A 12,409-nucleotide genomic window follows, 5' to 3' on the forward strand; every position below is an offset into this window, starting at 1 on the left:
TAAGTTTGTTATGTAAGTACAAGTCTTTCTAAACTAATAACCATCTTCGCCTTTCAACAGTCAGTAAATACTACTTTTTACTACTCCAACTGCAGACAATATCGATCCTATTTAGGCTAAAATTTTCTTCGTGTTTAGTCTTTAGTTGCAATCAAATAATTGAATAAAAACAATACAGAGTGCATTACACAAATGCCACGATTTGAAAATGTTAAATTGTTGTGTATTGTTCTTTCACTCTTGTTATTGTAACTAATGTCGATGCCGCTGTCGATGTTTTTGTTTTTGTTATTTTTGCAGTTCTATTGCTGACATACATTATTGGCAACATGCCACAGCTGTTAAACTAATGAATGCAGCTACTTTCAGCAAAAAAACAAAAACAAACAACTGCTAACTATAACAGAAAACTTTAAGCGCAGGGCGCAACAGAAAAAAAACTCTGTTGTACATTTATTTTTTCTATAAAGATTTTCTTTGATCGCAAACATGTTTTCTATATGACTTTTTTTCACAAATCTTTGTACGCCTGCCTTTGACAGCTTGGCTCGTTTGCTCATTGGCTGCATGCAACAAACAGCAGCTAGTAGCAAATAATTATGACATGTGTGCAATATTTGAATTCTTTGAACGGTATTTGTTTCTTTCTAAGATTGAAGATCAATTTTTATTTTAGTGTATACAACACGCACACTTTTATCTATATATTTAAACAATTATTTTTTTAAAACTTTTAAAGAAGAACCGCTTAAATTAAAGAAACATGTTGAATTTATTTAAAAAATTAACAAAAAATCAGTTAAAAATGTTATTGGTAATAGAACAAGACAAACTAAAACTTGTCAGTAGTTGCGTTGTCTATGATTTGCCGTTGCATGATCATGATGATCATAAGTACGTACGTCGTACGCTTACGTTGATGTACAATATTGGAATTAAAGATGAAAGCATAAACCAGGAAATACTCTTTGGTTTGTTTACAAAGGAGAATGTTGAGTTTTACAGAATTTTCAGTTTTTATGCTGCACATGCATACATACGTATTTCTAATGTTAAATGCGTATTACAGAAGTGGTATACAGTGGCACGAATCCTATGAAAATATGCTTCCTATTTATTTGCACACAGTTAAGCAGCTAGTCTACTCTATTATAGACTAAAGGCTGGACTATAGACTAGACTGTAGAATAGACTATAGACTAGACTATAGACTAGACTATAGACTAGACTATAGACTAGACTATAGACTAGCCTATAGACTAGACTATAGACTAGACTATAGACTAGACTATAGACTAGACTATAGACTAGACTATAGACTAGACTATAGACTAGACTATAGACTAGACTATAGACTAGACTATAGACTAGACTATAGACTAGACTATAGACTAGACTATAGACTAGACTATAGACTAGACTATAGACTAGACTATAGACTAGACTATAGACTAGACTATAGACTAGACTATAGACTAGACTATAGACTAGACTATAGACTAGACTATAGACTAGACTATAGACTAGACTATAGACTAGACTATAGACTAGACTATAGACTAGACTATAGACTAGACTATAGACTAGACTATAGACTAGACTATAGACTAGACTATAGACTAGACTATAGACTAGACTATAGACTAGACTATAGACTAGACTATAGACTAGACTATAGACTAGACTATAGACTAGACTATAGACTAGACTATAGACTAGACTATAGACTAGACTATAGACTAGACTATAGACTAGACTATAGACTAGACTATAGACTAGACTATAGACTAGACTATAGACTAGACTATAGACTAGACTAGACTAGACTATAGACTAGACTATAGACTAGACTATAGACTAGACTATAGACTAGACTATAGACTAGACTATAGACTAGACTATAGACTAGACTATAGACTAGACTATAGACTAGACTATAGACTAGACTATAGACTAGACTATAGACTAGACTATAGACTAGACTATAGACTAGACTATAGACTAGACTATAGACTAGACTATAGACTAGACTATAGACTAGACTATAGACTAGACTATAGACTAGACTATAGACTAGACTATAGACTAGACTATAGACTAGACTATAGACTAGACTATAGACTAGACTATAGACTAGACTATAGACTAGACTATAGACTAGACTATAGACTAGACTATAGACTAGACTATAGACTAGACATAGACTAGACTATAGACTAGACTATAGACTAGACTATGACTAGACTATAGACTAGACTATAGACTAGACTATAGACTAGACTATAGACTAGACTATAGACTAGACTATAGACTAGACTATAGACTAGACATAGACTAGACTATAGACTAGACTATAGACTAGACTATAGACTAGACTTAGACTAGACTATAGACTAGACTATAGACTAGACTATAGACTAGACTATAGACTAGACTATAGACTAGACTATAGACTAGACTATAGACTAGACTATAGACTAGACTATAGACTAGACTATAGACTAGACTATAGACTAGACTATAGACTAGACTATAGACTAGACTATAGACTAGACTATAGACTAGACTATAGACTAGACTATAGACTAGACTATAGACTAGACTATAGACTAGACTATAGACTAGACTAGACTAGACTAGACTAGACTATAGACTAGACTATAGACTAGACTATAGACTAGACTATAGACTAGACTATAGACTAGACTATAGACTAGACTATAGACTAGACTATAGACTAGACTATAGACTAGACTATAGACTAGACTATAGACTAGACTATAGACTAGACTATAGACTAGACTATAGACTAGACTATAGACTAGACTATAGACTAGACTATAGACTAGACTATAGACTAGACTATAGACTAGACTATAGACTAGACTATAGACTAGACTATAGACTAGACTATAGACTAGACTATAGACTAGACTATAGACTAGACTATAGACTAGACTATAGACTAGACTATAGACTAGACTATAGACTAGACTATAGACTAGACTATAGACTAGACTATAGACTAGACTATAGACTAGACTATAGACTAGACTATAGACTAGACTATAGACTAGACTATAGACTAGACTATAGACTAGACTATAGACTAGACTATAGACTAGACTATAGACTAGACTATAGACTAGACTATAGACTAGACTATAGACTAGACTATAGACTAGACTATAGACTAGACTATAGACTAGACTATAGACTAGACTATAGACTAGACTATAGACTAGACTATAGACTAGACTATAGACTAGACTATAGACTAGACTATAGACTAGACTATAGACTAGACTATAGACTAGACTATAGACTAGACTATAGACTAGACTATAGACTAGACTATAGACTAGACTATAGACTACATACTTCACTATAGACTATAGAATACTATAGACTGTTCTATAATGAAGACTATAGTCTTGACTAGCGAAGACTTTTTATAGTCAAATTTAATATGTATCGGAAAAAAATAAATTTAATAAAGAAACAATAACAAATTGTGCAAGTTATTTCAAATCACTCACCCTTTTCTTTTGTTGTTCAAATAACGATAACCTCCCGTATGTAATTCCTTGCATACAATAACAATACATATGTATGTATTTCAGTTTTGCAACACAACAAGTCTTTTTCTTTAATTTTTTTCATTACTAGACTAGACTATAGACTAGACTATAGACTAGACTATAGACTAGACTATAGACTAGACTATAGACTAGGCTATAGACTAGACTATAGACTAGACTATAGACTACACTAGAGACTAGACTATAGACTAGACTATAGACTAGACTATAGACTAGACTATAGACTAGACTATAGACTAGACTATAGACTAGACTATAGACTAGACTATAGACTAGACTATAGACTAGACTATAGACTAGACTATAGACTAGACTATAGACTAGACTATAGACTAGACTATAGACTAGACTATAGACTAGACTATAAACTAGACTTTAGACTAGACTATAGACTAGACTATAGACTAGACTATAGACTATACTATAGACTATACTATAGACTATACTATAGACTAGACTACATACTTCACTATAGACTATAGAATACTATAGACTGTTCTATAATGAAGACTATAGTCTTGACTAGCGAAGACTTTTTATAGTCAAATTTAATATGTATCGGAAAAAAATAAATTTAATAAAGAAACAATAACAAATTGTGCAAGTTATTTCAAATCACTCACCCTTTTCTTTTGTTGTTCAAAAAACGATAACCTCCCGTATGTAATTCCTTGCATACAATAACAATACATATGTATGTATTTCAGTTTTGCAACACAACAAGTCTTTTTCTTTAATTTTTTTCATTACTTTTCATACCTTTTCTCCTTAGAATTTTTTTCAAACAAAGTTTTTTCTTTTCAAACTCTCCCTCTTCCCCTTTTTATTATCTCTTTCACATCACTTAACAAAACGAATGGCACGACAAAAGAAAACCGGCGGTCGGCCTAATAAAATTGCATTGAATTTTCGACAAATTTTAAAACACTTTTTTAAACTAATAATTTAACACTTCTTTATAGACATTTTGTCATAACGACATTTATAAACAATTTTCAACAAAAATCTTTTAATTCAAACAATTAATTAACGTTTTAGATTAATTTAAACAGGACTATTAGCACCAAACAACCGAACTCTTTAGAAATTTTTAGCAACTAAAGAAGAAGACAAATAACTAAATCAACATAACATGATGAACTGTCATTGTTGTTGTTATTGGTAGTATTCCATTTAAAGAGCAAATAGCAAATAACAACAACTGCAAGAAGTGATGGATGCTTTTTGTTATTGCTCCATTTCATTAGTTTTCTTAATATTCGGTTCGTTTATATAGGGAATGTTAATGGTATCGTTTACATTAAGCTAAAACTGTAATTAATTGTTAATAATAAAATATTTTTGTTGCATATTATTAAACAAATGTTAATTTATATCGGTATATAAAAATATTTATGAAAAAAGTTTTACAAATTAGCGAAAAAAAGTGTTAGAAAATGTAATAAAAATGTGTAATATGCACAAATTTGTAAAGGATATTGTTAGAAGGCTATCGTTGTTTCTTAGATTCCATGGCCATTCGTAAGCAGCCAAGCGAGAAAGAGAGTGTTGTTAAGTGGGAGTGCAAGACGCGGTATATATTAGCTAATCATTAATATGTTGTTGTTATTACATTATTACAATTATTTAAAGAATTAATTGTATTTGAGATAAATGTGAGAAAAAATTAATTAGTGTGTTTCAGCCAGGGATGGAAAATGAGATTTTAGAAAGTACTTTTTTGGCCCTTAGAGTACTCAAATCGATAAACACGTCCATACACCTGTTCATTAGTCTCCCCAGGACTTGCCTCTGAAAGAATCTTAGGAATACCTCTCAATCGATACGTATTAATGTACTGTATCTGTCTGTTTATCTATCTATCTATCTATCTATCTATCTATCTATCTATCTATCTATCTATCTATCTATCTATCTATCTATCTATCTATCTATCTATCTATCTATCTATCTATCTATCTATCTATCTATCTATCTATCTATCTATCTATCTATCTATCTATCTATCTATCTATCTATCTATCTATCTATCTATCTATCTATCTATCTATCTATCTATCTATCTATCTATCTATCTATCTATCTATCTATCTATCTATCTATCTATCTATCTATATATCAAAAAATCATATCATAGACAGATGATGACATGATTTTTTTGGCATCAAGTTTTCAATCGCTGGTAGGTTTGGGAAGTATTCTTAGAAAAAAGTGATCCGAGGGACAGACTATTGTCTGTATATAGTATAAGAAGATAAATTACTCCATAGGCTTGTCGAAAAAGTAGTCCAAAGACTCAAAAATTCTTATATTTTCATTTTTTTTAAACATCACACCAACTCGTTACACTATTTGTCGGCTTCAGTCGTTTCAAAAAAGCAAATGCATAGAAATTCTTAAACATTATTATTTGCAATATGATCATCTATCTGATCATTGATAATAAATACTAGGCAAAAACTAAAATTATAAATGCTTAAACTCAAACTCACTGGTATTACACGTCAAAACCCATATACAATATTAGCAACAAAACTTGTATGCCAAAGCTATTAACTTTTTGCTGATTCTAAGAAGTTCTCTTTTTGCCAGCATTGTTGCATTTGCAATAAATTGAAAAATGTACGATCATATTCATTCTGCCATCATACAAAACGTCATCGTTTAAAGGCAGTAACTATTGCAACTTCTACTAAAACAACAATGACGTGATCATCAGCAATTAATTCAAGACGAGTATTTAAAGATTGTGTATTGAAGTTTTTGTTTTTTTCTTTATTAAATATCTGACTGACTCTAGTTTATTGTAATTACATGTTGTGATGATTATGACGATCGCTTATAGCACTACTGTTTGTCACGATCGGCTACATACTATTCTATTGATGAGTACGTGTTTCTTTTATGCTTGTCGTTTTTTCCCTGTAAAGATTGGGGATCTTTTTGTATAGAGTTGAACTGAATGATCTCAATACATGCAAACCAGTAATTACGAATTATTTGTGTTATGACACCTTTTAGTATTTCATGTTAAACGATGATCATTTTATGGTTATTATAGACAGTCATAATGACATCATTTACAGTAATAAAAGACGAATAAATTACATGAATAATCATAGTTGATGAAGTGTTGATGTCATTAGAATTATAGACATGTATGTAGGTAATTGATTTTAATAACTGATCTGTGTGCAGAGTTTCAAGTTTTGCAATTTCCTAAGCAAGAAGATTAGTTAGAGCCAAGACATGGTTAGTTTAAACTTATAAGAATTCTCAATGTTTGAAAGATATAATAAAAAAGGTCCTTCGAACCCGTTGTTAAAATATTTAAGATAAATCATAAGAGAAAACACGATTAAAGTCCTAAATTCTTTAAAATCTTTTTAAAACAAATTCTAATTCTAAAGAGAATTGAAAAATTTTGTCAGGCCCTTTTAACTTAACTTTATTTAAGGTTATATAGTAATATCATTTGAATTCTAACAAGATTACTATCAAATAACATCTGTTTATTTTTAACATAAAGTTAAATAATTATAAATTACTTAAATTCTTAAACAAAGAAAAACCTCAAATATATTTCACATTACATTGACCTTTTTTCAATTATTATGGCAAAATCTATTTGCATTGCATGCAATTTAGAAATTACGTCAAATAAACGAGAATACGAAAACAGAAAAGAGTGAACAAAAATTTGCTCACTTTTGACTGATTGACATTTTGGCATTCGAAATATTGCAACTTAAAGTCTAACAAAACAATTTTAATTGCAAATCGGTGGTAAGAATTTGAAAACGAACATTTCCGGTATTTCCTAAATAGAATACAAGTATGCATGTATAGTCGGGTAGGGCCGACCTTATGATACCCTACTCTAGTGAGTATATTAAAAAAAACCTAATGTAATCCGAACATATGGGTGTCCCGTAAACTACTTTTTGATAGAAATATATACCTCTAATACTATGTGTATTAATGTACTAAATATGAGAAAAAAGGGCCTCAGTTCTCTACTATCGCTCGAAAATTTTGATCTCAGTACAATATGTTGGGAATAATGGTTCTATATAATACTGGACAATGCCCATTTTGTTCTTAATTCCAACATATTTTAAACAAATTGTTAATAAAAAAATCTTTTTATAAAAGAGAATCTATGTATATGACCTACAATTATATCTAAAGCCCCATTCGGGTGGTACGATTGTATGGTGTCTCGGTGAATTATTGGACCGTTCTCAACCATTTCCAATAGGCTTTGTCCCTGAGAAAAGCATGGGCCAAATTTAATTTAATTATCTTTAAAATTCCGACCAGTATCGTGCGAACAGGGTTTACATGAACACACTGACGTTTGGACGGACTAGGCTTTGTCCCTGTGAAAAGTATGGGCCAAATTTCATGAAATTATCTTTAAAATCGCACAAGGTTAACATGGCTATATTGACATATGGACGGAAGAAAAGACAGGCCGACATAGTATAATTGATTTAGAAACTGAATCTGGGCCGTTTGTTACATTTTAAGTTGGGCTCAATATTTTTAAGTGTTACAAACATCAGAGCAAACGAACAATGCCGGTGTCGGGTATAATTAGTTTCATACTTTTTCAATTTCTTTTATTTATTTACAAAAATGGATTCATACTCGTCGCACTATTCTTTGAATAAAAAATTTTTTTTGGATTTTCTGCATTTAGACAAGTGTATGCGGAGAAGTATCTATCCGATTATTTGTTTAACTCATACGATATAAAATTTCTTTCACACATTTTTTTCCTGATGCTTATAGAACAATATTTTTGCATTTGTTTGCAATTCAACAGAAAACGATCAATAACTAGAAAATTAAAATAAATATTTTTTCAACTGTCTGCTAAATTGAAAATAAAAATAATTTATTTATGTTTTTGCATGAATTTGTTACCGATTGTTGATATAAAACGTATGTTTTCGCTTAAAACAAATATATAAAAGTGAAGGAAATTTTTAATAATATAGTAAAAATATCCGCCTTATACAATTGCATTTAGTTCGACAGTAAAAAAAATAAACCTTTCCTTTCTTTACAGCCTTATAATCGAACCCAATTTGAGAAAGTCGCTAAACAATGGCAGTGTTGCCATACATATAAAACGAGATGAACGTGTTGCCAGCTTTGAACCCATTGTCTTAGATGTTAATAATGTTACCATTTCTAATGTACGTGTTATAAGAGCTTTGAATCAGACCAGTTTGGAAGAAATTGAATTGGATTTTGATAGCGAGTATGGTTTGGATAATAGTACATTTGTGGTGACTTTGACAAAAGCATTGGCCGAGGAGAAAGACTTAAAATTGGTATTAAGCATGGACTTTGTAAGTCAAATTACCGATACACTACAGGGAGTTTACAAGACTAGTTATGTAAATATCGATACCGGAAAACAAGAGTAAGTTTTTTTTCTTAAATTGTTAAAGAAATTAAAACTGATTAGATTTTCTTACAGATGGATGATTAGCACCCAATTTTCTCCCATAGATGCCCGCAGAGCTTTTCCTTGCTTCGATCGTCCTGATATGAAAGCCAACTTTACCGTCAGTATTATAAGACCCACTAGAACTTCTATGGCTTTGTCCAATATGCCCGTTTATCACAGCTCGTAAGTTTACTTTTTCGCTTGTAATTATACTCTTAATTAAATTTATGCTCTTTTTTGTGCAGCATCCAACGTCCCGGTTTTACTCGTGATGATTTCATGACCACACCCAAAATGCCTACCTACCTCTTAGCTTTTATTGTATCCAATTTAGTGAAGTCACACTTTTCGGATGTGGATGCCAATTTAGTGCCTCGTGTAGAAATCTGGACTAGACCGGAAAATAAGGATATGACCCGTTATGCTTATTACTTGGTGCGCAAATTTTTGCCCTATTATGAGGGTTATTTTGGTATTAAAAATCGTTTACCTAAAATCGATTTAGTTTCGGTGCCTGATTTTGGTTTTGGTGCCATGGAAAATTGGGGTCTAATAACTTTCAGGTATTTTCTAAATAACAACGAAAATAATTTAAAATAAATAATAATTTTTCTCTCTTCCTAATTTACAGAGATTCTGCTCTTTTGGTGCCAGAAGATTTAGAGAAGGCCTCTTCTTCCGAACACATGGAATATGTGGCTCAAATAGTGGCCCATGAATTGGCTCATCAATGGTTTGGCAATTTGGTTACCCCTAAATGGTGGAATGATTTATGGCTTAAGGAGGGTTTCGCCTGCTATATGAGTTATATTGCCCTGAATAGTGTTCATCCTGAATTTGAAATTATGGATACTTTCACCGTATTTGAATTCAAAGAGTCCATGCAACATGATTCCGATAACAGTTCTCATGCCATTTCATTTGATGTTAAATCTACCAATGATATCAGAAGGATATTTGATCCCATTACGTATTCCAAGAGTACCATTTTATTGAGAATGTTGAACTCTATAGTGGGCAATGAAGCCTTTAGAGATGCTACCCAAGATCTATTGAAATCTTTTACCTATGAAAATGCTGATCGTAATGATTTATGGGAATATATGACCAAACAGGGCCATTTGAAGAAAACCTTACCCGATGATATGGATATTAAGAGCATTATGGATACTTGGATCTCTAAACCCGGTTATCCTGTAGTGACAGTGGAGAGAAGAGATGCCGATTTGATTGTTACGCAGGAACGTTATCTCTTACCCTCTAAGAATATGTCCGATGATAGTAAATGGATTGTTCCAATTACCTATGAAACTGATGAACTCCATAAAGGCGACAGTATACCCACCCATTGGCTTATGGATAATGGCCATGAATTGGTCATTACAGATGCCTTTACTTCCGATAATAATTCTGAAAATGTGGTCTATTTGAATTTGAATAGACAGGGCTACTATAGAGTAAATTACGATATGACTTCTTGGTTGGCTTTGAAAAAGAAATTCTCATCTTTGCCACGTGTTACTAGAGCTCAACTTTTAGACGATTCTTTACATTTGTCTCAGGCGGAATATTTGTCTTACGATATACCATTGACCTTCTTAATGGAAATTTTCACTGCCACCGATGATGAACTCTTGTGGTCGGCCGCTCAACAGGGTTTGAATTATTTGATTCATATGTTGAATCGTGAGCCCGCCTATGAGACATTTAGGGTAAGTTTGGAAAGGTGTTGGGGGAAAATATATGTTTCTTATTATTATTATTGTTTGTGTTTTGCAGGCTTTTATGAAATTTTTGGTTAGACCTGCCTTTGATCGTTACGGTTTACAGGAGCCTGATAATGAGAGTCATATTCAATTGCAACATCGTGCTTTGGTCGCTAGATTGGCTTGTAAATTCAAATATGATCGTTGCTATAATGCTGCTCATATTAAGTACAGAGAATGGATGGCTGATCCTAAATCAAATCCGTAAGTATTTTTATATATTTTTATCTTGGAAGTATTTTTTAGAGTGTCTGACTCTGCGAATACTTCAGAAATTTTGATCTTAGTGTAATAATGAAGGGTGTATCAAAATTTCCTTGAAAAAATCAAGTAAAACTTCACTTACCCGGTAATAACTTAAGTAATATTGAAGCAAAGTGGAAGTACTTACTTTTTGCTTATGTTTTGTTCGACGAGGTGTAAAACAAAAGAAAACTGGTTTATGGTTCGAACCACTAAATTCTTGCTTTATAGACTTACGATCTAGACAATTGGCTAAAAATCCTATTCAACAAAACGAAATACATTACTGTTATTGATAACGAGCACTCATTACTAAGTAATATATGAAATAACTACATAACTCATTAACTGAATTTGAAATTGTTTTTGTTGGAAATGTAATTTCTGGTTTAGAAATTTAACGGGGGTTTCAAAGATTAACATTTAATATGAATCAGTCTGTAAACTAGAGGTACTAAGAATTCACCTTAAACTGAAACTAATTATGAATCACTCTGTGAACTAAAGGTACTAAACAAATTCACCAATTTACAGTTTTCACCTCAAGCTATAAACATAAACTTAGAAATATTCACCATTAATTTGCTGAATTTCTGATTTCCACCACTTTTAAGAAAAACAATACTTGTCGCAAGGCTAGTATATGCCCGGCTAGCTCAGTCGGTAGAGCATGAGACTCTTAATCTCAGGGTCGTGGGTTCGAGCCCCACGTTGGGCGCAGTTAATTTTTTTGATATTTTTTTAAACTAAAATATTTTTATTTATTTTTTAGTATTACCCCCAATATGAAACCCACAATTTATTGCACTGCTTTGGCTGAGGGTTCATTCCAAGAATGGTATTTTGCCTATAAACAATACAAACGTACTACAAGTGCCTCCGAAAAGGAACAGATACTCTCATCATTGGGTTGCACCACCAAGCCTTGGTTGTTGTCCAAGTAAGTAAATTAAAAAATATTATTTAAGAAAACAAAAAAAAGAAAGGTTCTACCGAGATTTGAACTCGGATCGCTGGATTCAAAGTCCAGAGTGCTAACCATTACACCATAGAACCGCATGTCTGACAGGCAGCCAAAATATAGTTTCATAATTAACCCTCTAATGTTTGTGTTCTTAACAATTTTTTACAGATATTTAAATATGACCATTAACCCTACATCGGGCATTTTAAAACAAGATGGAGCACGAGCTTTCAAGGCGGTGGCAGAAAATCCCATAGGTTTTGAAATAGCTTTGGATTTCTTGCAAACGAATATTAAAGACATAGCAGAATAGTAAGTTTCAAAATTAAACTTTAACAGATTTAACAAATTTTTATAATTTTTTTTTTGT

At 31.9% G+C, this 12,409-nt stretch overlaps 1 protein-coding gene and 2 non-coding genes across 9 annotated transcripts in view; 2 read left to right on the plus strand and 1 right to left on the minus strand.

The window, feature by feature from the left end:
• LOC119603436 (aminopeptidase N) overlaps positions 1 to 12,409 on the plus strand; it is a 133,440-nt gene that overhangs the window by 119,614 nt on the left and 1,417 nt on the right. For all 7 annotated transcript variants that reach the window (XM_037955473.1, XM_037955470.1, XM_037955475.1 and 4 more), the window contains 7 exons: positions 8,680 to 9,039; positions 9,097 to 9,249; positions 9,312 to 9,629; positions 9,698 to 10,778; positions 10,846 to 11,036; positions 11,848 to 12,015; positions 12,208 to 12,351. In XM_037955473.1, the coding sequence (XP_037811401.1) occupies positions 8,680 to 9,039; positions 9,097 to 9,249; positions 9,312 to 9,629; positions 9,698 to 10,778; positions 10,846 to 11,036; positions 11,848 to 12,015; positions 12,208 to 12,351 (2,415 nt within the window). The remainder of the gene's footprint in view (positions 1 to 8,679; positions 9,040 to 9,096; positions 9,250 to 9,311; positions 9,630 to 9,697; positions 10,779 to 10,845; positions 11,037 to 11,847; positions 12,016 to 12,207; positions 12,352 to 12,409) is intronic.
• On the plus strand, positions 11,721 to 11,793 carry Trnak-cuu. The gene has a single exon. It is a non-coding gene; the product is annotated as a tRNA-Lys (tRNA).
• Trnaq-uug lies at positions 12,060 to 12,131 on the minus strand. The gene has a single exon. It is a non-coding gene; the product is annotated as a tRNA-Gln (tRNA).

This window comes from Lucilia sericata, unplaced genomic scaffold (genome assembly GCF_015586225.1).
Source record: "Lucilia sericata isolate MDLA Ls3-8-SP2 unplaced genomic scaffold, ASM1558622v1 Contig000307F_arrow, whole genome shotgun sequence".
NCBI classification, from domain to species: Eukaryota; Metazoa; Arthropoda; class Insecta; order Diptera; family Calliphoridae; genus Lucilia; species Lucilia sericata.